The 23,944-nt window shown below is 39.3% G+C and overlaps 1 protein-coding gene across 4 annotated transcripts in view; it reads right to left on the reverse strand.

Annotated features, from left to right (window-relative positions):
- The window catches only part of ITGB6 (integrin subunit beta 6), a 105,740-nt gene that overhangs the window by 45,310 nt on the left and 36,486 nt on the right, over nt 1-23,944 (reverse strand). The window contains exons 1-3 of one of the 4 annotated variants that reach the window (XM_039328378.1): nt 6,810-6,865; nt 6,575-6,651; nt 6,001-6,080 (exon numbers count right to left, since the gene is read on the reverse strand). In XM_039328378.1, the coding sequence (XP_039184312.1) occupies nt 6,001-6,080; nt 6,575-6,635 (141 nt within the window). In that variant the 5' untranslated portion in view covers nt 6,636-6,651; nt 6,810-6,865. Of the gene's footprint in view, nt 1-2,246; nt 2,379-6,000; nt 6,083-6,574; nt 6,866-23,944 lie in introns of those variants that run through there. The other 3 variants (XM_039328379.1, XM_039328380.1, XM_039328381.1) reach the window with 3 other exon arrangements.

The raw sequence follows: 23,944 nt of genomic DNA on the forward strand, positions 1-23,944 counted from the left end.
TCCTTATAATAAAGTAGAATTAGTTTGAAAAAAAGAAAAAAATGGGATTTATGGATTTAATGTTTATAAAGGGTAGATTTTGGGAAAAAGAAAATTATGAAGTAACACACACACACACACAGAGAGAGAGAGAGAGAAAGAATAAAATATAAATATACTTAAAACTGCTGTTAAGAAGATTGAAAGCCACTTCTTCATTACCTTTTCATTTTTTCCCCATATTTTTCTTTTCTACTTCTTTTACCTCTTTTTTTATTTATTCATCAAACAAATTGATGTGGCCATCCAACTCACACACAAGTGACTTTGCGTGGCTTACAATACTAAATTTTTTTCACTTTCTTATCACTTTTACCTATTCTCTCTCTATTCAGTTCAAAAGTATTGTTTTTATTTTGTTGAATTTTTTTTAAATAAAAATGATAACAAATGAACAAACTATAAAGTAGAATTAACCTATTTTGTCATGCTTTCTGCCTGCATGCCTTGCTAAGCTGACCACAGATCAAATCAGATATCCTCTTGACTATTCAGGGGCTTCTAATGACATTAAGTTACATAATAGGGTGCATGGAAAGTTTCTGTGTTTCTTAAAAGTAATTTATTTCTTTTCCATATTCTACCAATAATATAATGGAATTATTTCAAATCATTTTGGAAAAGTATATGTTAGATCAAATATATTGCAGAATAGAAATTCATTTCGGATCCAAGGGCAATTTCTTGAATGATTCAGCAGAGAATTCCAACATACTGTTGGTTGGGTATCTTTCATTAATAAAGATGACTTTGTTCAGACAAAAATGATAAATACTCCATTTATCATAGAATGGCTAAATAGAAAAACTGTAATTTCTAGTTTAGAAATAATATTCCCACTTTAACATTTTGCATTAAAGCTCATAAAGCATATATGTTTCTGGAGTCTTTTTAGGTAATCCTGGCTAGTGTTTCCATATTTAAATCATTTGGGTCTATATTTGAAATATGGAACAGAATGTCCAAAGTATTCATCTGTGTACATTTTTAGAAATGATGCCACAAATAAGCTGGAGGAAACTAGTGTCTCACTCGCTTGTCTTTTCCTGAAAACCCATGGAATCAACCCTGTAATGTAATTTTTTCCTTAAAAAAGCAACAATGCCTTTCCACAGGAATCTTTGTACAGTAAAAACTTATGATGACCTACAATAAAAAGAACAAGAACAACATTCTGGCTTCTGATTAACAGTTCCACTTGATTTGAAATCTGAGGGCTGTTACTTACACCTGCTCTAATGTGGCCATTCTTTGTCCCTGCACTCACAGAAATATGTCAACTTACTGTGCACCACCTCATTGCTGTATTCTATTCTGCCTGAAAAACAGGCCTGACAGTGGTTACATAGTCCAAATGCAGGACAAGTAAAGGAAAGTGATTGGCGGATTCACCTGGCTCTACTCTCCCATTGGGTATCTCCTGGAGGTGGGGAAATATCTGCCAATTGCTCGCTTAATCTGAATGGACTGGGACTAAGGAGGAAATATTCCACATCCACCTATTTTCTTTGGTAAGCAGAGTCTGTCAATATCGCTGTGTGGATGAAGGGCATGATTATTATTACTGGTTTGGTACAAGTTTTCTTGTACAAGCAAAATATTGTAGTGTTCTGGAAGAACACTACTACATCCATGTCCAAAAGTAGTCCAACTATCAGCTCATATCAGATAATCAGATGCCTTTTGAAAGCATGCACACATCATGATAACACTAACCTTGATGTTTTGTTTGTATGTCCTTCTGGGGACAGATGAAGGTTAGTTCCCCCCTCTCTGATATTTTCCTACTAGGGCTGACATCCATCTATGAGCTTTCTTGGAAGTAAGCTATTTTAAGATCCATGGAGGACAGGTTTCAGCGGTGGAAACATGCCTCAGGCTACACAATCACAACATGGGCAGGCAAAATGTTTTTCCTAGGCAAACAATGCAAGCCTTTGCATGCCTACTGTGGAATGAACCAAAACCAAGGATCCAAGCACTACACAAAATTCAGTGAAGGATTTTTAATGCTATCCTGGGAAGGTTATCTATGGAGCTGCTAACAGTTAACACCAACTTGATGGCATATAATCAACGTTTTAATGATAATGATAGTCTAGGGAGATACAGAATCTTGAAAACTTGAAGAGGAATTTCCCAACCCCATTTATTTTGAGTTAATTAAGAAAGAGTCTCTCAGAATGATAAGCTATCATCTGACTTGCCTGCAGTTTCTTGTTTGTTTTGTCACCTGTCTGCTCCATTCCTTTCTCAGCCGCCCCATAATCTCTCATACTGAATGTGCTTCTTCCTTAATCCCCAGGTGCATCTGTGGATGCCAAGGTCTCTGGCAACCTCTATTAAAATGGGAGGCAATATCAAGCAATCAGAACAGAGACAGTATGCCTATAAACCCTTCAAATGCCATCTCCATTCCTGTCAAGGAACCATCCCAGATCATTCACGTAAACTTGTGTTTGAAGAAGAGGGAAATTGCCCCTTCCAAACTGGAACGGCTACATTTGAATGTATATTATCTGCACAGTAGGTTGCAGAAGAGACAAAGCCAATGCCAGGAGGACATATCATGTCCTTTAAAAATGATTAGTGAGGCATCTTTAAGATGCAGTTAGCAAGGTGTGAGGATAAGCCCTAAGAAAATCACATTAATCCCATGGGGTCAGTGGTGAGATTCAAATATGTAAACAATTGGTTCTCTGTGTGGATGCCACTTCCAGAAGTCCATTCTGGGCTTGGGCAACAAAAATTAGCTAGAGGTTCTGCCGAAGTGGTGCGAACTGGCTGAATCCCACCACTGCATGGGGTTCTAGTCCTGCCTTAGGCACAAAGCCAACTGGGTAACCTTGGGCCAGTCACTCTCTCTCAGCCCTAGGAAAGAGGCAAGGGCAAATGATTTCTGAAAACCTTGTAAAGAAAACTGCAAGGATTTGTCCAGGCAGTCACCACAAGTTAACACTGACTCCAAGGCAAACACACACAGACAGACACACAGACAAACACACATTCACAAAATCCTTAGGTTTCTTTCTTGAAAAGGGGAACTGAAAAACTATCCCAACATGCTTAGTTACATTTATAGCATTAAGATTGGCCTTGGCTATGGATCAGAGGAAAAAAAACACCAGTTGCTCCGCTGAGAAAGCACAGTGTATAATTATATGAATAGAATATAAATATACCTTTACCAAGCTTACTTTGTCAACATGATTTCTTTTAAATCAAGATTGCCATTGCTTCTATTCATACTAAAAGCAAAATTGTTTCTGAATTTATTCAAAATGGAAGTTGCCCTTTACTTTTAGAAATCAGACTTTCAAAAAGGCGTCAGACCAAATTATCTACTGTTGGACTTCCAGGGAAGAAATAGAGAAGTGAGGACAGTTCTGCTAAAAGCACAGCCAAAGACAACAGCGGAATTGAGAGCCAGCAAATACAGCAGCTCTTTATAATTCCTCTCTGAACAAGGAGAGGACTTAAGATTACCCACAATTGCTCCGAACAATTGTTTCTTGCAAAGACATTGCAACATAGCAGTCTCCTGCAGGGTTAGCGTTCTCAGAGATGAGAGAATAGCCATATTTTTGCTGAAACCATGGTCAGAACTTTCAAAAGAACACTTGGTTCACATATTTCCTTTTCACTTTTGGAAATAGCAATAGCAGTTAGGCTTATATACTGCCCCATAGTGCTTTATATCACTCTCTGGGTGGTTTACAATGAAGAAGCATTCTTTCCATGTTGCCCTCAACAATCTGGGTCCTCATTTTATCAACCTCGGAAGGATGGAGAGCAGAGTCAGCCTTGAATTGATAGAATCAAACTCCAAGCTGTGGGCAGAGTTTGCCTGCAATACTGCACTTTAATCATTGTGCCATCAGAGCTCTAAATGACATTAACTGGTTTTCAGCTATTAAGAATCTTTGGAAGGACAAATTTTACAGATCTATCAGAGTTTCTTTCAATCCTTAGCAAAATAAATTTTAAATTCAAGTTTAAGGACTTTTTTTTTTTTTTGGAATAAACAGGGTGATTAGAACTTTAATCGTAGAAAGCTACAAATGGACTAGGGGTCCATATGAATTTGAAATAAGACTTTGGAATTAATTATAACAATTCTTCCTATGGGAAAACGCTTTTATTTTGAATTCTCTTTTTTAAAAAAATGATAGGATGAGACTAAAGGTTGGAGACTAGAAGGAACCAGAAGGAACTAAGTAAATAAATAAATAAAGGGGTCTTCAAACTTGGCCCTTTTATGACTTGTGGGCTTGAACTCTCAGAGAATTCCTCAGCTAGGCACTCTGGCTGAGGAATTCTGGGAGTTCAAGCCCACAAGTCATAAAAGGGCCAAGTTTGAAGACCCCTGATTTAGAGCTAAGAGATGAGATATGGCATGGGGCCAGGTTACCTATGGAACTGTCTTCCTCTCATTACATCAGTCTATTCCACCTGGTCAGGCAAGGAAAGTAAGTTGTGGACCCCATCAGCCAAAGAATTCCGAGTGCAGGAAGAGAGACTTCTCTGTGGTTGGTTTTGTTGGCCATGCCACATTAGAGAAAACAGATCTCCATATAGACCAGCAGGTCATCTTGCCATAGAGGTAGTTTTTGACTTATGACCATTCGTTTAACAACCATTTCAAGTTAGGACGGCCCTGACAAAAGTGACTTATGACTGGTCCTTACAATTATGACCTTTGCAGCATCTCTACAATCACAGCGATCCTAATTCATCCAATTTATTTCCTCATCATTGAAGTTCCTGATTTTTTTCCCCCCTCAAAAGCAAACTGTATAAGCAGAGTTTTCTATAACCAACTGTTAGTTTCTTTCACAGGGCCAAGTTTGGGATTTACCAAAACAGCAACAAATGCCAAATAATGGAATGTGGAAACAGGACCAAGCATGATTTCTTCACTTGAAAATTTCTGAATATAAGAAAAAGTTTTACTGCTTTCTGTGAGTGCAATAAAGATTGTGTAAACATTAAGTCATACGGTTACTTAGAAACAGCCAACCCAAAGCTACTAATTTTCTACAGTTTTGAGCATGCACAATTTCACACAGAAGCTGGTGTCTGGCACCATATTTATATTTCACTTGCGAAGCAAAGGAGGTGCTACAGTCTTGCTATATGAAACATATTCCGTTCTCTATGATTTGGGTTCAGGAGAATCCGGCTCATGCTTGAATCGCTAGGTCAGCTGAACTGAGCCAGAAATTTCTAGTCTCTTTACTGGCAGAGACAGATTTGAAAATATTAGACAATTTCCAGGCTACAGTTAATAAATCTTTAAATGAGACAACTGTTTCAATGTGTGTCTCCTCGCTGGCCAGGTAATTAGATTTATTTCTTCTCATTCCTTGTTGCATATTTTAAGGGATGCAAGATAAGATTCAGAATATTATCTGTCCAAGAAAGATGTTCCTTGGTAGTACATCTTTTTTGGCTGTTATGTAAATTCTCTGTACACTAGTTTTTGCCCCTATTATACCCTCTGTGTTTACATTGTCTCTATTTCTTCCATAAGATTCGTCTTTGCCCCAAACTTGTTAATTATACATATGAACAATCCTTTGGAAAGTGTACTTGAAGATGATTAATGAGCCTGGTTAATAATCCTTAAAGCCCATCAATATGGAATTCAGGATTGCTTTTCTTAAGCAGCTGCTAAGTCACGAATTAAAATTTTTGTTAAATGGAAAGTTGTATAAAAAGCTTCTAACATTGCTTAGAAATCAGAGTTAGGGCCTAGAGATTAAAACGAAAAGGAAGTAACGGATATGCTACTTTCAACTGATTCTAAAGTAGGTATTTTGACCCACTCTTTGAATTACTTTTCTTCTAAAGAATGTGGTTTGGAGCAGAGAATTCAGAATATGAATAGTATATTATTTAACAAACACATAATTTGTAATTGCATCAAGTCATTATTTTTGTGTGTTTGAAATAATTCACCTCTTGGAAACACCAGCGGCAGCTTGGTCCAGAAAGCAAACAATCTTCACAGTTCATGGCACTCCCTGAATCACAATTTCCTACATGGCAAATCAAGGAAATGTATTAGATTAGCTCATACTTTAATTATGTCAGGTACATAACGTTCTGGGCAGCATTCTGATTTCCTTGAAGATGGTTTGTCAGAGAATCCAGTTTTACTTGTTTGTTTGAAAAGCCCTTAGTTATTTGCAAAAGAGATGGAAACGATCGTTAACATTTCAATAAGAAATAAACCTTGTGGAGCAATAGTTTTAATTGGAATCAGTGTCCTGCTTTATTCAAGAGGATAATTAGGATAAAGCAGCTGTTAATATTATTTTACATTAATCCTTGACCTGGTCTGTCCACCTGACAGTGAATCATTCTTCATGAAATCAGATCAAAGTCCTTGAAAAAACATTTTTTTTTGCTATATTTCTTCAAGATATATTATAATTATAGAGATCAGATCCAGATTCACAAAATCACACAAAACTCATGTGAACAAATAAACACTCTTAAGTTTGCATTCCATATATAAAATGAGCCTTACCTTGTACATTTCTATTCCTTTGTAGAAATAGGAAAAAAAGGCAGAGCAATTCAATCCCCATTCGCTTTCAGTTCTGGCTGCAGGCACAAAATATATCAAACATTAATTAAGCTCAGTGAAAAGTTCGGAAGCCGTTAATGTACAGCTGAAGGTTTTCAAACTATGGAGGTTTTCGAAGAATGTAACAGAAGGCTACATGGGTGTAAAGAAAACAAAACAAAACAAACCCTGGTACCTAAGCAGGTAGCCTGATAGATAGGTAAGCAGCATGGTTATGGAACTTAGCACAGTCCTCTTACTTCCTGGTTTGCCTTATAAGGAAGAGATAGGCAGCGAAAGGTGGAACAGTTCTCACAGGTGAAGTCCTGAACGTTTTCATTTTTTTTTAAAAGATCAAAGATTCATTTTACAGAACTCTGAAAGGAACGTATTTGCTGCACATTGTAAATATTGGAATATAATGCACTTAATTTTCTTACATAGGCTTACTGGTTTTTTAAAGCTTAATACATTAGCCGAGCTCTCTAATTTCTTAGCTGAACACCATTCTAGGGATTTTATTTCGAAAAGGAATCTATACACAATCCTTATCTGCAATACGGATTTTAAAACGTAAATTATAAAATCCTATTGAGTTTTGTGTTATTTGCACATTGGGTAGCCTTCATTGTCAAAGTCCACAAAAACGTGGAAAAATGCCAAAGCTAGGACCGAACGTTGTAAAAACAAGAACAATAGAAAAATAAAAATCACAAGCCATACATATCCTTAATCAAGTGGCTTTGTACACTTAACTTAGCACCAGTGGTGAGATTCAGCCGGTTTGCACCACTTCGGCAGAACTGGGAACTAATTTTTTGTTGCCCAGGCCCAGAATGGACTTCCGGAAGCAGCATCCACACAGAGAACCGGTTGTTCCCATATTTGAATCCCACCACTGCTTAGAACCCATCATGATCCAAGGCCTGGTGGAAGAGCCAGGTTTCTAGAGGCTTCTTGAACATCATCTGGGTGGGAGTCATGTCAATCTCTGGGCTAGATCCTGTCCCAGAGGACATGCATCTCAGCAGAGAAACCATGTTTTGTGGGAGCCAAAGACAATATTATTTATTCAAAAAGTCCTGGAGCATATCTTCTTTCCCCGATCATGCAAACAGGCAACTGGAGACAGGCAGTTCTGCGGAACCAGATCCTATGCCATGACTGTAACAAGCACTTTGAATTGTACTGGAAGCCAAAAGGCAACACAAGCAGCTTGTGGAGCAGTGGTGGCACATAGGCCTTGTGAGACATGCCCATGACTGCTTGTGTTGCTGCAGCTGGACTACAGCTGTAGCATCCACATGGACTCAGGGGTAGCCCCATGTAGAGTGCATTGCACAAAAGATAAGGGGGTGCGTGGCCATTGTGACAGCTTCCTAGAAGCTTTTCTTTCCCAGCTTTGCAACTTTGTTAGGTTGTATTCATTCTTCCTTGCAAGAAAGCATATTTCCAGCCAGATTCCAGCGAGATGGCAATGGGATTGGGCTGGTGTTCAGTAGGGACTATCGCCACTGAGCATTGGGTGTGTTTCTCTGCCCTTTGCCTTCCTATCCATATAGGGAAATCAAACCTTGTTGGCTAGCACCTGTGCAGCTTTGTACAGTCTACCAGTACAGTATCTTCTTTTAGAGATTTTCACTAGTCTTTGTGCTTTTCCTTTTATTCCCATGATTTTGCCCATAGAAATGTCTTAGCAATCTCCTTTGATATTCCCTAATGCAGACCCTTTCTATTGTTTCTCCCACCTCACCCCACCCCTAGCATCACTTGGCTCCAGTGTGACAGGAATCAAAGCCATAGGAACCAGGTGGTTTGCTCATTCCTACATTCCCCTCTAAGTCCCTGGGAGCTTTCTAGCAAGGACAACTGGTAGAAGGCATATAATAATAATAATAATAATAATAATAATAATAATAATAATAGTGATGTTGAAGGGACCTTGGAGGTCATCGAATCCAACCCCCTGCTCAGGCAGGAACCCTACACCATTTCGGACATTTCGGTACATCACCTTCACAGAAGCAAAGTGGCAGCCTTCCTGTGTTGCAGCTGAAATGTCTTTTTTTTAAGATAGGAAAGAGAAAAAAAAAACACAGAATAGTGATCAGGGAGTTAAGAGAGCAAGGAAAGCATGCTTTACCCAAAACTCCCTAGAAACTGAAGATATTCCCCCTGGGGGATATCAGGGCTAATTGAAGCACAGATCTCCAGGACTGAGGATGTGAGCCATTGCTGATTCAATTGCAAGATTTAAAACATTGCAGAGCACATAGTGGTCTGCACAACCCAGGATGAAATGGCTGCGCAGGAGAGTTACTGGCCATTAGCAGAATAACAGAGTTAGAAGGGATCTTGGAGGTCTTCTAATCCAACCCCCTGCGCAAACAGGAGACCCTATACCATTTCAGACAAATGGCTGTCCAATTTCTTCTTGAAACTCTCCAGTGATGGAGCACACACAACTGCTGGAGACAAGCCTAATCCAAACTTGGGCTACTATTAAATGAAACAAAGCCCTGGAAATACCCTACAGAATGGAACAATAGCAGTTTTGAATGGGAGCTAGAAACCACAAAGGAAGGACGGATTTGCAGTGCATTGGGAGAGGAAGGAGGAGATTGTCAAGAGTGGCTCATACTGGTGAAGGATCAAGCAGAAAATATCTAGATCTATGAAAATATGTTATAAACAAAGCTCTTAAAAACAGCTTTACTTCTAAATAAACACCTGTGCTGATCAGCATGAATGAGTCATACAATGAGTCCATCTTACCCAGTTAGTATTATTAAATGGCAGGGTCTCCAAAATCTCAGCCTTTTTTTTTTATGTCTTTGCCTATAGAGGCCAAAGATTGAACTTGATTTTCAACTTCTAAATAACCTACTCAACTTTTGAGTTATATATAGCCCCTCATACATCTCATGACTGATCCTCTAGCATACACTACATATTTTTAAACCTATCCAGAAGTGAATCCAGTAATTTGTCTTGGATCTAAAGGATCACATTATTCTGAAAGCTCCTTGATCTCTAAACAATTATTTTGTCACATTTCTGTTTTAAAGTTAAAGTTATTCATATCATATTAAACTTGTTTTCCCATAATATTGCTCTTGACTCACCCATTGAGGCCTGAATAAATAAAAGACTGGAGTCCATTGGAGGAAGTGGCTCTTCATGCTTTAACAGGCTGAAGGCATCTGACTTTATAGACTGAGTAGGCATGAGTCGAGGATCAGTGTCATGATAAGACTCATAGCTTACATAGCTTTACTGTGAAAGTCCCTTCAAAGCGTCATCCATCAGTTTTTGATCATTCATTATTCATCACTGATTATATTTGCAGTCTATCATATACCCCAAGCCACAATAATTCCTAGGCAATTCATAATAAAACAAATATTCTGGACAAATAACAACATGATCAAACAAACTTTTGCTTGTCCATAAGCTTTCTCTTCTCCTTTTCCCATTTCAGCTCCTCCCAGAAATATGAGGGGTCACACTTTAGGTCCAAAGTGAAGAATGAACCAACTGTTCTTTATTTCTCTATGAGAAGCGGAAGACACTAAATAAATTAACATAACCTTATTTTATGTATCTATTGTTTTATACACCACATTTCTTCCAAGTCAAGGTGATGCTTGCAAACTTTTCCTCTCCATTCATTTTATTTTTGCAGGTAAGTTAAGGAAATGAGGAGATGATAAACCACCTGGGAAAGCCAAGGGAAATCATCAAAACAATTAAAAAACGACAATTAGAATGTTTCGGACATGTGATGCGTCACCCAGAAAAATACAGCATACTCCATTTAATCCTCCAAGGAAAGATTGAAGGCAAATGAGGTCCAGGCAGAAGAAGAACATCATGGCTTCAAAATCTAAGGGACTGGTTTGGGCAAAACTCAGCAGCACTTTTTCGTGCGGCTGCTGATAAAAACAGGATCGCCAACATGATCGCCAACGTCCGATAACGGATATGGCACAAGAAGAAGAAGAAGAAGGTAAGTTAAACTGAAAAATAAATTAGTAGTTCCAGGTTATCCAAAGGTCTGGGGGAGGGGGGAATTTGAACCTGACTTTCTGAGGTTCTCTGCAACACTGTTCATACAAATGATACAATTTATTGAATGATATACCAGCCCTATTGTTTCATTCAAAACAAAGGTTAGACTGGTAGGGATGTGAAACAGGGCCTTCTCTGTTGTAACCCCTTTTGTAGAACACCCTTCCCTAAATCATATCACCAACATTCAGTGGTAAAATTGGCCATTTCAATTAATATGGTAGTATGTTAAGGAAATGGGTATGGTTTTTTTTCATGTTTACCATGTCATGTTACTTCAAACTAAAATAAAAACTGCACCACTATATTTCCCTCCAAATTTTGGTGGCATGAATTTAATGATATTGGAGGACAATAAGGAGAGTGTACTGGGAGTTTGACTTAGTTTTATGTCAATTAAATGAAACTATTTTAAATTAATTAATCATTTTTAATTAACAAGAAATAAGATTCTCTAGTTAGTGGCGAATAAACCCTAGGAACAATGAAGTCTACTGCTTAGGTTAATTCTCCATCTAGGAGGATGGGCTCTTAGGATGGACTAATAAACTTAGCATTCCAGTTGCTTCCAATAGCAGATTGTCACATTAGATTTTCCATCTATTACTGCACTCCTCACAAGATCTGTTGTGCCACAGCAAAAAAAAAATCACTAATAACTTCTTCAAATATGTATCTATTTTCTTATCAAATGTAAAATTTGAGTGAGGGATCTGTTAGTTCAGGGATGGGGATAGGGGCTCCTCCAGACATTGTTAAACCTATCATTGTTAACACATCCTCCAGACAGTTGTCATCATCATTGTCAACATGACCATTGATGAGAGAGGTCCATTTGAATATAATCTGGAAAGAATGAATGCCTGTAGATTATGTTCCTACTAAAGATACAAGTTGGGGGGGGGGTTCTAACAAAAATCAGACAGTGTGCTGATTAAAAAAGAGATGAGCTAAAAGGGAGAATTTTTTTTTAAAGTGTGAAAAAAATCAGAAACAATAAGGTATTCCTTTGATGTGGGCTTCTCCTGTCTGTGAGTCAAATTGCAAGCTTGATTGAATCTACTTTGCTAACATAGTATGCCTATGCCACACATTTTCAATAGTGATGCAAAATTGCCCCAAGTGATATTTATAATTACTAAAAACAGCACAACAGCAAAAAGGCAACATATTGCTTGCAGCCCCTCTGCCTATTACAAATCAACACCCTGAAAAAAAATATCAGAATCTGAAAAAGCAGACATCAGGTGTGAGATGAAACCAGACAAAAATATATCCTCAAGGCATGTCTTTTTAAAATATCTGATCTCCAAAGCTACCTGTACCTTCCCTAACAAGCAAGATCTTGTTTTGTTCATTGATTCAACACCATTTGAAGCAGCAGAAGGTTGCATGCATTAAACGTCTAAAAAAGAGTATTTATTTGTTCAGGTACTAATTGCAATGTGAGAACATTGACCAGGTGCTCAATTTTCTTTTGTGAAAATAAATGAGATTTAAAAGGGTGCTCTGGTTGATTCGTTGTAAGGGAGATAAACTAACGCTTTATTAGCGATCTCGGAAACAGTTGTAGTACCGTCTATGTGGCAATTTACAGAATAAAACATGCAGCCGATAAACAAAAACAAGCAATTGACAAGACAGCAAAGACTGAGAGAAAAAAGGAAAAACTAGAAAAGATGCTTGTTATAGATTTAGTTATACTTGAACATTTCTTAACTGTTTACAAACAGTTAAGATGAGGTCTCAGTGAACTTAATGTGGTTTACTTTTAAAGAGAAACTAGGACTGCTTTTCAAACTTTAATCAATGATTAAAGTTTTTAAGAAGAGACTGGACAGCCATCTGTCCGAAATGGTGTAGGGTTTCCTGCCTGAGCAGGTGGTTGGACTCGATGACCTCCAAGGTCCCTTCCAACTTTATTATTATTTTTATTATGGATCATCGCACAATCAGCCAGATGTTCAGACTGGATTTGGCATTTTGTCTACCTATCGAGTCCTTACCCAGGACCTGGGATAGGCAGATGTGGATGTTTGATGGTATTACAGATATCGTCGCAGGATGGAAGCAGTTCCTAGTAAGGCCGCCTTTTGCAATTGACTAATAGCGAATTTGTCAATGCCAATGGTGTTCAAGTGGTGCTCCAGTTGGTTTGGGATTGCACCTAAGGAGCCTATGACTATTGGTACTACCCTTGCTTGCTTTTGCCACAGTCTTTCTATTTCTATTTGTAGGTCTTTGTATTTTGTTATCTTCTCCAGTTCTTTCTCTTCTATTCTGCTATCTCCAGGCCCTGCCACGTCCACTATCCAGACTTTTTTGTCTTTCTTATCGACAATTGTTAAGTCTGGGGTGTTATGTTGCAGGTGCTTGTCTGTTTGAATTCTGAAGTCCCAGAGCAGTTTAATTTTATCATTTTCTATGACTTTCTCTATTTATGATCCCACCAGTTTTTGCTTACAGGCAAATGATATTTTTTGCAGATCTTCCAATGCACCATTGTTGCTACTTTGTCATGCCGCTGCTTGTAGTCAGTCTGTGCAATCTTCTTGCAACAGCTTACCAGGTGGTCCACTGTTTCTTCAGCTTCTTTGCATAGGCGGCACTTACTGTCTGTTGCTGTCTTCTCAATTTTGACTTTATATGCATTTGTCCTTGAGGCTTGGTCTTGTGCAGCCAGAATTAGTCCCTCGGTCTCTTTCTTCAATTTTCCTGCTCTTAACCATTGCCAGGTTTTATTATTATCTGCTTTCCCAGCTATTTTTTTCATGTATTGGCCATGTAGTGCTTTGTCTTCCCATGCCTCTATTCTGTTCTTCATTTGGTCTTTCTTGTAGGCAGTTTGGTCTCTCCAGTAGTTAGTAAGCCTTCCTGATATACTAATTTCAGTGCATCTTCATCATTGTTCTTCAGATATTCTTCCAAAGCCTTTTTTTCTTCTTCAACCATCTGATGTACTTGTAGCATTCCACGCCCACCTATTTGCCTTGGTAGATAAAGTCTGTCAATGTCACTGTGTGGATGAAGGGCATGATTCATTGTCATTATTTTTCTGGTCTTCCTATCCATTGCTTTTAGTTCTGCTTGAGTCCAGTCCACTATTCAGCTGTGTACCTAATGACTGGAATTGCCCAGGTGTTGATTGCCTTTATGGTATTTCCTCCATTGAGTTTGGACTTTAAGATCTTCTTCACTCTCTTGATGTATTCACCTCTAATCTTTTTCTTGACTTCAGTGTGCTTGATATTGTCAGCTTGAAGGATAACCAAGTATTTGTAGTACTCTTCCTCATCCAGACTCTTAATGTTATTTTCGTGGGGCATCTTGATTCCTTCAGTTTTCACTATTTTCCTTGTTTGATAGTAAGTGTGGCACATTTGTCCAAGCCAAACTCCATTACAATATCTTGGCTATATATACGGACAGTGTTGAGCAGCGATTCTATTTCAGATGATGTTTTTCCATACAGCTTCAGATCATTCATGTAAAGGAGGTGGGATAGTCTGGCAGATGTTTTTGATGTTTGATAGCCATGTCCTGAGTTATTCAGTATTGTTGACAGAGGAAACAGTGCAATAACAAATAGTAATGGTGATAATGAATCTCCTTGAAATATCCCTCTCTTGATATTAACCTCTCCCATCTTCTCACCATTGATCTGCAACTGTGTCTTCCATTGTGCCATCGATCTTTGCACAAATTTTCTGATGTTTCTACTGACTCCTGTTATTTCTAGGCACTTGATTATCCAATCATGTGGCAGAGAGTCAAATGCCTTTTTGTAGTCAATCCATGCCACATTCAGGTTGGTCTTCCTTCTCTTGCAGTTTTCCAAGATCATTTTGTCTGCAGTTTTCCAAGATGATGATGATGATGATGATGATGATTATTATTACTTTTCACTTACAATTCTATAGAATAAAATTAATGTTTTACTTTTGATAGTTAAGCATTTATTGCAAGAACTGGAGAGAAATGCTTGTATACATGTGTCTCTATCCAATTTATCCAAATATTTTTTTCTAATTTGCGTATATAATGGGGAAAAGCTCTATTCATCTAAGATCAATGATAAACAGTATATAAAGGAGAGCATATAAAACTCGTTAAGGAATAAAATTATGGCAATTGATTTAAAAAGCACACAATTTCTTTAGAAATAGGTCCTGATAGTTTTTTTTTATTTTCAAAATACGGAAGAATAGAGATAGTTGTTCACGCTGTCTCTGTGGCCTCATCATTCAAAACTGCAGAAAATCATGTAGTTGAGGGGTAAGCTAGGCGAGATATTGTCTTAGGTGCCGGTAAGATTTCCTTTCAATGCAAGCAACAGCTTTAATAATACAATAGAATGTTTTTCATCAGGATCTCAGCAACTGATTAAAAGGGATTAAATGCCCCCTTTCTACTATGCTGCTGTGATCCTGTCAAGCAGGGGGTTTGCTGCTTGCCGCAGCCGCTCCTCGCTTGCACCAGATGCAGGGGAATCCCCGGAAAGCAATTGGGCGGCGGAGCCAGCTAGCTGGATGTTGGGGGGCCGTTTCTTGTCGTTGCCGCTCCTCTGTAGGGCCAGTGGCCCGGGGAAGGCGCTGGTTGCTGGGGGAGGCCATGGCCTCATGGACGAGAGCGGACTACCTATTGTGGAGCCATGCCGGAGCTGGGCATTGGATGGATGCCAGGCAGGACAGCTTGGGCTGTGGAGGCTGTGCCGCTGTGTCTGAAGGGGGGGAGGGCAGAACTTGAGCTACGGCTTTTAGCCATACAGACCGGATGCTGGCTTGCTGATTGGAGTGGGGCTGGAGGGCGGGGCACGTTTATGTAAGGCACTGGGAGCAATTCACTGCCAGTGCTGACTTTTTCTTTGCATTAAAGTTTGCTGGTCACTTGTTCCTTCTGTGTCTGGAGTTTGTCAGCACCTAGCAGAGGACAGCTGACATCCTGATTAGCCGCTAGCAACTGCATATAGTGTGCCCTACGTTCTTTAAATAAAAATTAGAGAAAGTGTCCAAGATAGCAAACAACTAAATCCTTCTATGTCTGGGATGCAAAATTCCAGGCAACCAGTAAATGGCAATACAGAAATAAGGAACATCTCTTCCTATGCCTCCTATTAGACATACAGCATCCCCAAATGAATAGTCTCTGCTCTTGTAGGCAGCCTTAGATTTGCTGTCGGGCCCTTTAAGGCATGGTTGGATAAGCAAGGTACCACCAGCTGTTCTAGCGAGTCCCAAACATTGCTAGCAATGTTCCATGATGCTGGCTGGTTGATGTCCCAGAGAGGGCTGGCGAGGACACTGTACGGAAACCTGAGTGAGCCCGACATCTAACCGTGGACGTTCCTGGCTGATCTGCACATGCACACAAGCAAAATGGCATACAACGACATCTCTGCGCATGCGCAGTTACTATTAGGCACTTCCATACATGCGCAGAGACTTCTAAGCACTTCTGCACATGCGCAGTGACTGATAGGAGCTGAACTGGCAATAATACTCATGCGCAGAGGGGGTCACTATTCGGGACAGATCGTCAGCACCTGGGAAGTTTTTACAGAGCTGGATGGTGGTTTCTCGGGGAGGGTAATTAGGCGAAACTGATTGGTGTTGAGTGTAGGGAAAACAGGTGTGGGGGTTGGGTGTGGTTATGTACAAATAGTATATAAAGGCACTGAGGACGGAGAGTTCTCAGTACCGACTTTATTCATGCATCTTATCATCATTAAAGCATTGTTCTTCATGCCTGCTGGTTGTTTATTTGTTCCAAACAAAATCCCAGCCCAGGACGTCGTAACATTTGCTTTCTAAATCAAACCAGCTCTTACAAAGTTGGCCCAGATGCCAAGTGTGTTAGTGCTCCCATACTATGTGTCAGTGATCACAAGAGGTTGTTAATGTTAGATGTATATGATTTGCATTCTAAATTGACCTTGCTGGTTGAACCTATATTGTTCCAGAAGAAACGGAAAGGGAAAGGAAACTAGGAGCTCCTGTCCGAGTCTCAGTTATGTAGAGCATGAGCTGAATGTGGGAAGGATTACATGGGGCCTCAGAGGACACAAGGGGAGAATGGCTCTCCTCCCCTTACAGGCAGGAAGCCCAATCATTCCTAGGATTACTTCCTTTGAAAACAGCCTATCTTCCCCTTCCTTCCCTCTTCTATCCTGTCTCACACCAATTTAACTCCTGCATCAATCTAGTCACTCTAGGCATCTGATGAACATCTTTTGATAAGCCTAGTGAGTTAGGAAAACTACTACTGTATTTCTTCCGATTTTTGACCACCATCGACGAACCTGGCTAATCTGAGGCAGACCTTCTATCTGATTTTGGATCGGAGTCTTGTGCCTACCTTTCCTTCAGAATAAAGGTAGCATGCTTAGGTATGTTTTACAAAGCCAACATTGTAAATAATGTAAGTTGCAGTTTGGCTCTATGCACATTTATTTATTTTATTATTTTCTGATTCAGAAGGATGCTGGGCAGCAAAGAAGAAAGAAAAAAAATATGATAGAAAACACGCCATCCTAATAAAAGTAGTTCATACAATATTGCACTCTTCTCTCCTGATGCCTATAATCAGCTTGAGCTAAAGGTCTGATGGATAAAATCTGCTTTCACCTGCTATTGAAATGTAAGGTGGGTTGGGGCTTTCTGTACCTCTGGAGAGAAAGAATTTCCCCCAAAGTGGGACTTAGTAGAAGGCCTATATATTATCTACATCTCATGTACTTTGCAAGAATTTTTCTGATCTATAAATGTAGATCAGTTAGGCAGATTCAACTCATTTAGGTACCAGGACTAGAATTTTGAGTTGTCACCTAATCTTTGAGGGCTCTTTATTAAGAAATCCCTTGGAAGGATTTCCCTTTGAAAGTGATGACTTTAGTGGCTGATATTACAAAAAAGTAGGTTTTGTTTGTTTTGTGGGAAGTCAGTCCCCCAGAGAAGGAAATATTAAAAGGGCAGAAAAATATATTTCCTAAAAGGATCTTAAAGAGGCAGAAAAGCATGCCCAGTTTTCCTAATAGCCCCAAGTCTCTCCCCCAAGCAGAAACCAGCTCTATAGAAATTCAGATGTAAATAATCCAGGAAGGTTGGAGCCCCCCAGCTAGAAGATTAAGAAGACAAAGACACCTAAAATCTACATATTCCACCTAAACTCTAAGACAGGACATAATAGGATTAACCCACAGATACCAAAGGGCACACTCAGACGCAGGTCAAAATACATGCCTCAAACAGGAACAGGAAACAACTCCAAACAAAAGCCCCAGAGGGTATAAAACCCACTCCTTACATGTGCTCTTCTCTTTTCTTCCAGAGCCATCTTTCTCTCTGGCTCTCCTCTTCAATAAACTGCAACCTTCTTTCTAAAGCAGTCGCCATGTTGTTTATTCCCAGCTTGGACTGAACCATGATGAAGACTTTTCCTTCAACAGTTTGTTTATTTATCAAATTGACATACTGCCCACTCTCAGAATGGCTAGTTCATTGGGATAGGAACTTTAGATACAGTGTGATTCTGTGTGTTTTCTCAAAAGTAAGGCATACTATTTCAGTGGGACTTGGTTGCAGATAAATATAAGTAACGCAGTCTAATTCAAGAGTCTCAAGATTGGCATTAGTCCACAGCACTAAGCATTTCCTCCCTAACAATAGGACTGTGTTTGGGAATACACTCCCATCAACATTATCTCTGCATAACAAAACCTGCAAGCCACTTCAGTTTTGCTGGCATTCAGCTATAATGAAAAAGCAGCTCATAAATGTCAGTAGACAGATAATGAAGATAAGTGTGAGGTATATTTAGCACCAAATCTGCAGAAATTGGGCATCCACTCGGTTGAATCTGACCAGCTTTTTGGGTCCTGAGCACATTCTCATGCCAACAAGGGCTTTCATATACAAAAACCATGTTGCAATCCCACATGAGATCATAAAAAATTAGTGACACTAGTGAGAGTTTGAGAATTTCTGAAATTTGGATGACGATACTAGAATGATAAAGCATGTATCATGTCATCATTGCCTCAGCTTCACTGTTGCATGCTTGTGTTGCAACACTCCACAATAAGAAAGTGAGGAGTTTTCATTGTGTTTCATCACACACACATCCTCATCCTCCTGTGGATATTTAGAATGTATGTGTGATGGTTTACCATCAGCTTCATGCTATGCAAGTTGCTGGGAGAATTGCTATCTGATGAAATTAAAGCTTCTCTTCTAACATTAGTTCCTTTACAGCTATTCCAGCAATGTTCATATATTGTTTACATATTTGCAAATCATGAGTGAATGCTAGCTTCACGCCTACTAGTTGTAGATCAAGAGATGTAGTAGTAGTAGTAGTAGTACAGGTAGTCCTCGATTTACAACCGTTCATTTAGTGACCATTTGAAGTTACAACAGCACTAAAAAAAGTGGTTAAGTGAATCTGACCATTTTTCACACTTATGACCCTTGCAGCATCCCCATGGTCACATGATCAGAATTCAGAATGCTTGGCAACTGGCATATATTTAGGATGGTTGCAGTGTCCCAGGCTCATGGGATCCCTTTTTGCGACTTTCTGACAAGCAAAGTCAAAGGGGAAGCTAGATTCACTTAACAACTATGTTACTAAGTTAACAAGTGTGGTAATTCACTTAACAACTGTGGCAAGAAAGGTCGTAAAATGGGGCAAAACCTACTGAGCAATTGTCTCACTTAGCAACAGAAATTTTGGACCCAATTGTGGTTATAAGTCAAGGACTGCCTGTATAAGAAAAGAGACAAACTAGGAGGAGGAGGAAGACTGAACTAGTTATTGCTAAGAGACAAGGCCTTAACTATTCTTCCCCAGTTTGACAATTTACGGAATAACAGAGTTGGAAGGGACATTGAAGGTCTTCTAGTCCAACTCCCTACTCAAACAGGAGACCCTACACCATTCCAGACAAATGGTTCTCCAGTCTTCTTAAAAGCCTCCAGTGTTGGATCACCCACAATTTCTGAAGGCAAGTCATTCCACTGGTTAATTGTTCTAACAGTCAGGAAATTACTCCTTAGTTCTAGATTGCTTCTCTCCTTGGTTAGTTTTCATCCATTGCTTCTTGTCTTGCTTTCTGGTGCTTTGGAAAATAGGTCGACCTTTTCTTCTTTGTGGTAACCCCTCAAATATTTCCATTATATTTCCAGTACATTGGATAATTTCCATTATATTAGCTTATTATATTGGCTTGGAAATAATAATTTCCATTATATTGGCTGGAAATTTTGGAAATCACAGCCCCCAGGTGTCTGGGGTTCCAGACTAGAGAAGGCCTTCTGCCCCAGTGATGGAAGTTGAGAGTTCCCTGTATCCCTTCCCTGAGAACAGATCTGCTGGCTAGTATGTCTAATTTTTAAGAGTTAAATGATTTGCTCCAGCATCCTTCCCTATTTACATTATAGGCCATTAGATTTATTCATCAGTTTTACATTTGCTATACTTTGAAGGTAAAAACTGAATGCTCACAAGTAGCAAAACATAATATTTGGAATATTATATGGAGAAGAAGGCCATAAACATATGAAAAAAAATAAGGGGAGAGAATATCATCACATTTCTATGCTGTCTTCTTTAAGGGCCTTCTAGTTATCATAAAGCAGCAGGAGTCAAGATGGAACCCCTTGGTCTCTGCTAAGATGAGTAATTACACCTTGTCAAGCGGAACCTGCTGAAATGGAAGAATATTCAAATGCTCACTGAACCTCACAGTGGTGACACTACATTATTCTCTAATTATTTTCATCTCAATTGATTGTACATGTTTTTGGTTTTTTTTGGCTAATTGTAATATTATTGTAATTGAAGGTACACCACACTGAGATTGCCTTTGTTGATGAAAAAGATGATTTAATACATTTTTGTGTAAAAAAAAATCCTCCATGTTGATGAAGAATTTAACTGAAGTATAACTTCTTCAAGAAAACTTGCAGGTCAAGAAGTAAATCAGAACTACAGAACTCACGATAACACTCTGTATCATGCCATCCCTGGAAAATAAGTTGATAAGGACTGAAGATCACAATCCAGACACCAATTGAACTTGGCAAGCTGGTTGTCAATGTCTTCTAGGAAAAGAGCCTCCTTCCTCATTTACTATAAGCTGCAGGAAAGAACCTCAAGAAGGAACCATCTTTGTGGTTTGAGCCATGTAAATGATTACGTTAATAAACACAACAAAACACAGAGTAGCCAACCACATTTTGACTTCATGTTTTGTGTCAACCAAGCCCATGTGGTTCATTTATGGCTCAGCCTGTGGCGTAAACCCAGAAAATTCAGCTAGTTCACTAAATCATGATTCAGTGAACTATCAATAAGCAGGTCACACAAACTTAACCAAGGAGAGATGAGCCGGGATGAGATAATTCTGCATCGAAGGACATTGTGTGATGGTAATGAATTCTATGGTGCTTTGAGTTGTGAGCTGCCCAGATGGGCGGCTATAGAAATCAAATAAGTAAATAAGGTTCAAACTTTCAGACCTGAGAACCATTTAATTTCAACTTATTCTATAGAATGCACATTTTTGTTTCTTTTTTTAAAAAAATGTTAAATGAAACATTACAGCAAATAATTTTTCTTCCATGTTTTAATTTTGGAGTTCTTCCCATGGAGGAAAATACCTATATATGGGCTTCCAATTAAAATAAAAGGGTAGCAGGTAAAAAAAAGTTATATATTGCAGTACAGGTAGTCCTCAACTGCAACCATTCATTTTATGACTGTTCAAAGTTACAACAGCACTGGAAAAAAAAGTGACTTATAACTGGTTCTCACACTTATGACTGATGCAGCATCCCCTCGGTCTTGCGATCAAAATTCGAGCACTTGGAAACCGACATGTATTTATGACAGTCGCAGTGTCCTGGGGGGGTGTCAGGTGGTTGCCATTTGCAATCTTCCCTTTAGGCTTCCGACAAGCAAAATCAATGGGGAGAAGCCAGATTCACTTAACAACTGCATGACAACAACATGCAGCGACTTGCTTAACAACCATGGCAAAAAAGGGCTGCAAATTGAGTGCTATTCACGTAACCATCTTGCCTAGCAACAGAAATTCTGGTCCCAATTGTGATCATAAGTTGAGGACTATCTATAGTTGTAGTATTTGTATAACAAGGGGGGAATTTGCCCACTTTGCAGTTGTTCTTATCCTGTAGACTACCAACAATTTTGAGGTTGCAAGGAAAACAGCTATGGACAGGGGGTGGGATTCAAATATGTGAATGACTGGTTCTCTGTGTGGATGCCGCTTCTGGAAGTCCATTCTAGGCCTGGGCAACAAAAAATTAGCTACCGGTTCTGCCGAAGTGGTGCGAACCGGCTGAATCCCATCACTAGTATGTGGACCTTCATTAGAACATTCATCATTTCCTTTTTCCAGTGATCCATTACTCTACATTCTTAAACCCCTGAGCCTTCTGCTCTGAACTACAATTGAATGACCAGCAGCCCATAGGCTTTTGGTTATTTCAAAGAACATCTTGCTATATATATATAGCTATTTATACAAAGGGCTGCCTTCTTCTGATGGCAAGATTGCTGGGCAGGCAAAAAATAGGATGTTGTGTGGCATCCTTGTCAAGTGTTATTTAAGAATTTACAGACATAACCAGCACATTCCTGGAACATTCAATTACTCTGCTACTTCCACTTCTGTTTCCATCTCTTCCTCTTCCATTCATCGTCATCGTCATTGTCAGTTTGTATCTCACCTTTCTTCCCAAATTAAACATCTTTCTTTTGAGTTTAATATCCTTCTCCAATCATTGCTAAACTGAACGGTCGAAACAAGAAGTGGGAAACCTGGCATATGGATTGTTACTCAGGTAACCAGTAATTGGGATTCTGGATAGTTCAGGGGTAGACAACCTTGGCTCTTTTATGATTCGTGGACTTCAACTCCCAGAATTCCTGAGCCAGCCATGCTGCCTCAGGAATTCTGGGAGTTGAAGTCCACGAGTCATAAAAGAGCCAAGGTTGCCTACCCCTGGGATAGTTGTTCTTAGGGTAAGTTTTCTGTTACAATTAGTTAGCACATTTTGTCTACAGTGGTGACTACATCCAAATAATTTTGGGACTAAGTGAAATATTTATTCATTTATTTTTCACATTTCTATACTGTCCATCATCTTCAAAGAGGAACTCTGGGCTGTGTACAATAAAATGTTAAAATAAAACAGTATATATATAAAATTTAAAATGTTAACAAATTTTTAAGAGGAAGCCAGAGATCAACATTATTTAAAAGGAGAGGAGGGCTTTCAGGGGACTAACCATTCTACAGCTGCCTGCTGCTCTGGGCTTCCTATGTGAGGCTGCAGAGCCATAGAGAAACTCCTTTGTAAAAGGCCAGGAGAATGGGGACCTGCCTCAACTCCAAAGGAAAGATATTCCACAGGATAGAGCAATTCCTCTCCCAGTCAGAATTCTTTAAGTAATGGGATCTGCAGCATACCTTCCCTCCTTGATCAGTTGGGATGGATCAATGTAAAGGTTCTCTAGGTAGACTGGCCCCCTGCCAGGTAGGGCTTTCTAAGTCACAACCAATACCTTGGACCAGAACGCAAATTGGCAGCTCGCAGAACAGAGGTGTTAGATACACTCTTCTTTGGGAGCCTAAAATTGCCATTGGGGCCACATTTTGTACCGGCTGAAGCTTCCAGATACTTTTCAAAGGTAGCTTCATGTAGAGCATCTTGCAATAGTCCATATTGGAGATGACCAGGGCATAAATGATTCAGCAGAGAGCCTCCCTATCTAGAAAGGGCATAACTGTCACACAACATGAAGCTGAGCAAAAATCCTACTAGCCATGGTGGCCATTGGCTCTTCGAGCAGGAACTGTCCAGGAAGTCCCCTAGACTCATGGTTCCAGCTGAAAGAGCCTATGGCAACCATGGCTAGGAGAGTCTTTGCTCAGCTTCATGTTGTGTGACAGTTATGCACAGGTTATGCACTGGGTCTGTCTGGTATAATGCAACCCCATCCAAGACCAAAGATGATAAACTCCTATACAAAAAAGGGCTCAGCCACAGCCATGGCGTCTTACCAGAGTTTAGCTGAAAATTAACCAAATATTCATTGGGTATGGTTAAAGAATACACACAAACCTATTCAAACTTCACTGTCTTCACATCGCACATTTGTAATTATGAACATGACAGCATTCATAAACTATGCCATTTTTAAAGTCCATTTTGATCATTTTACACCTAGCCAAAC

This window comes from Crotalus tigris, unplaced genomic scaffold (assembly GCF_016545835.1).
Source record: "Crotalus tigris isolate CLP2741 ecotype Arizona unplaced genomic scaffold, ASM1654583v1 scf7180000024376.1991246, whole genome shotgun sequence".
NCBI classification, from domain to species: Eukaryota; Metazoa; Chordata; class Lepidosauria; order Squamata; family Viperidae; genus Crotalus; species Crotalus tigris.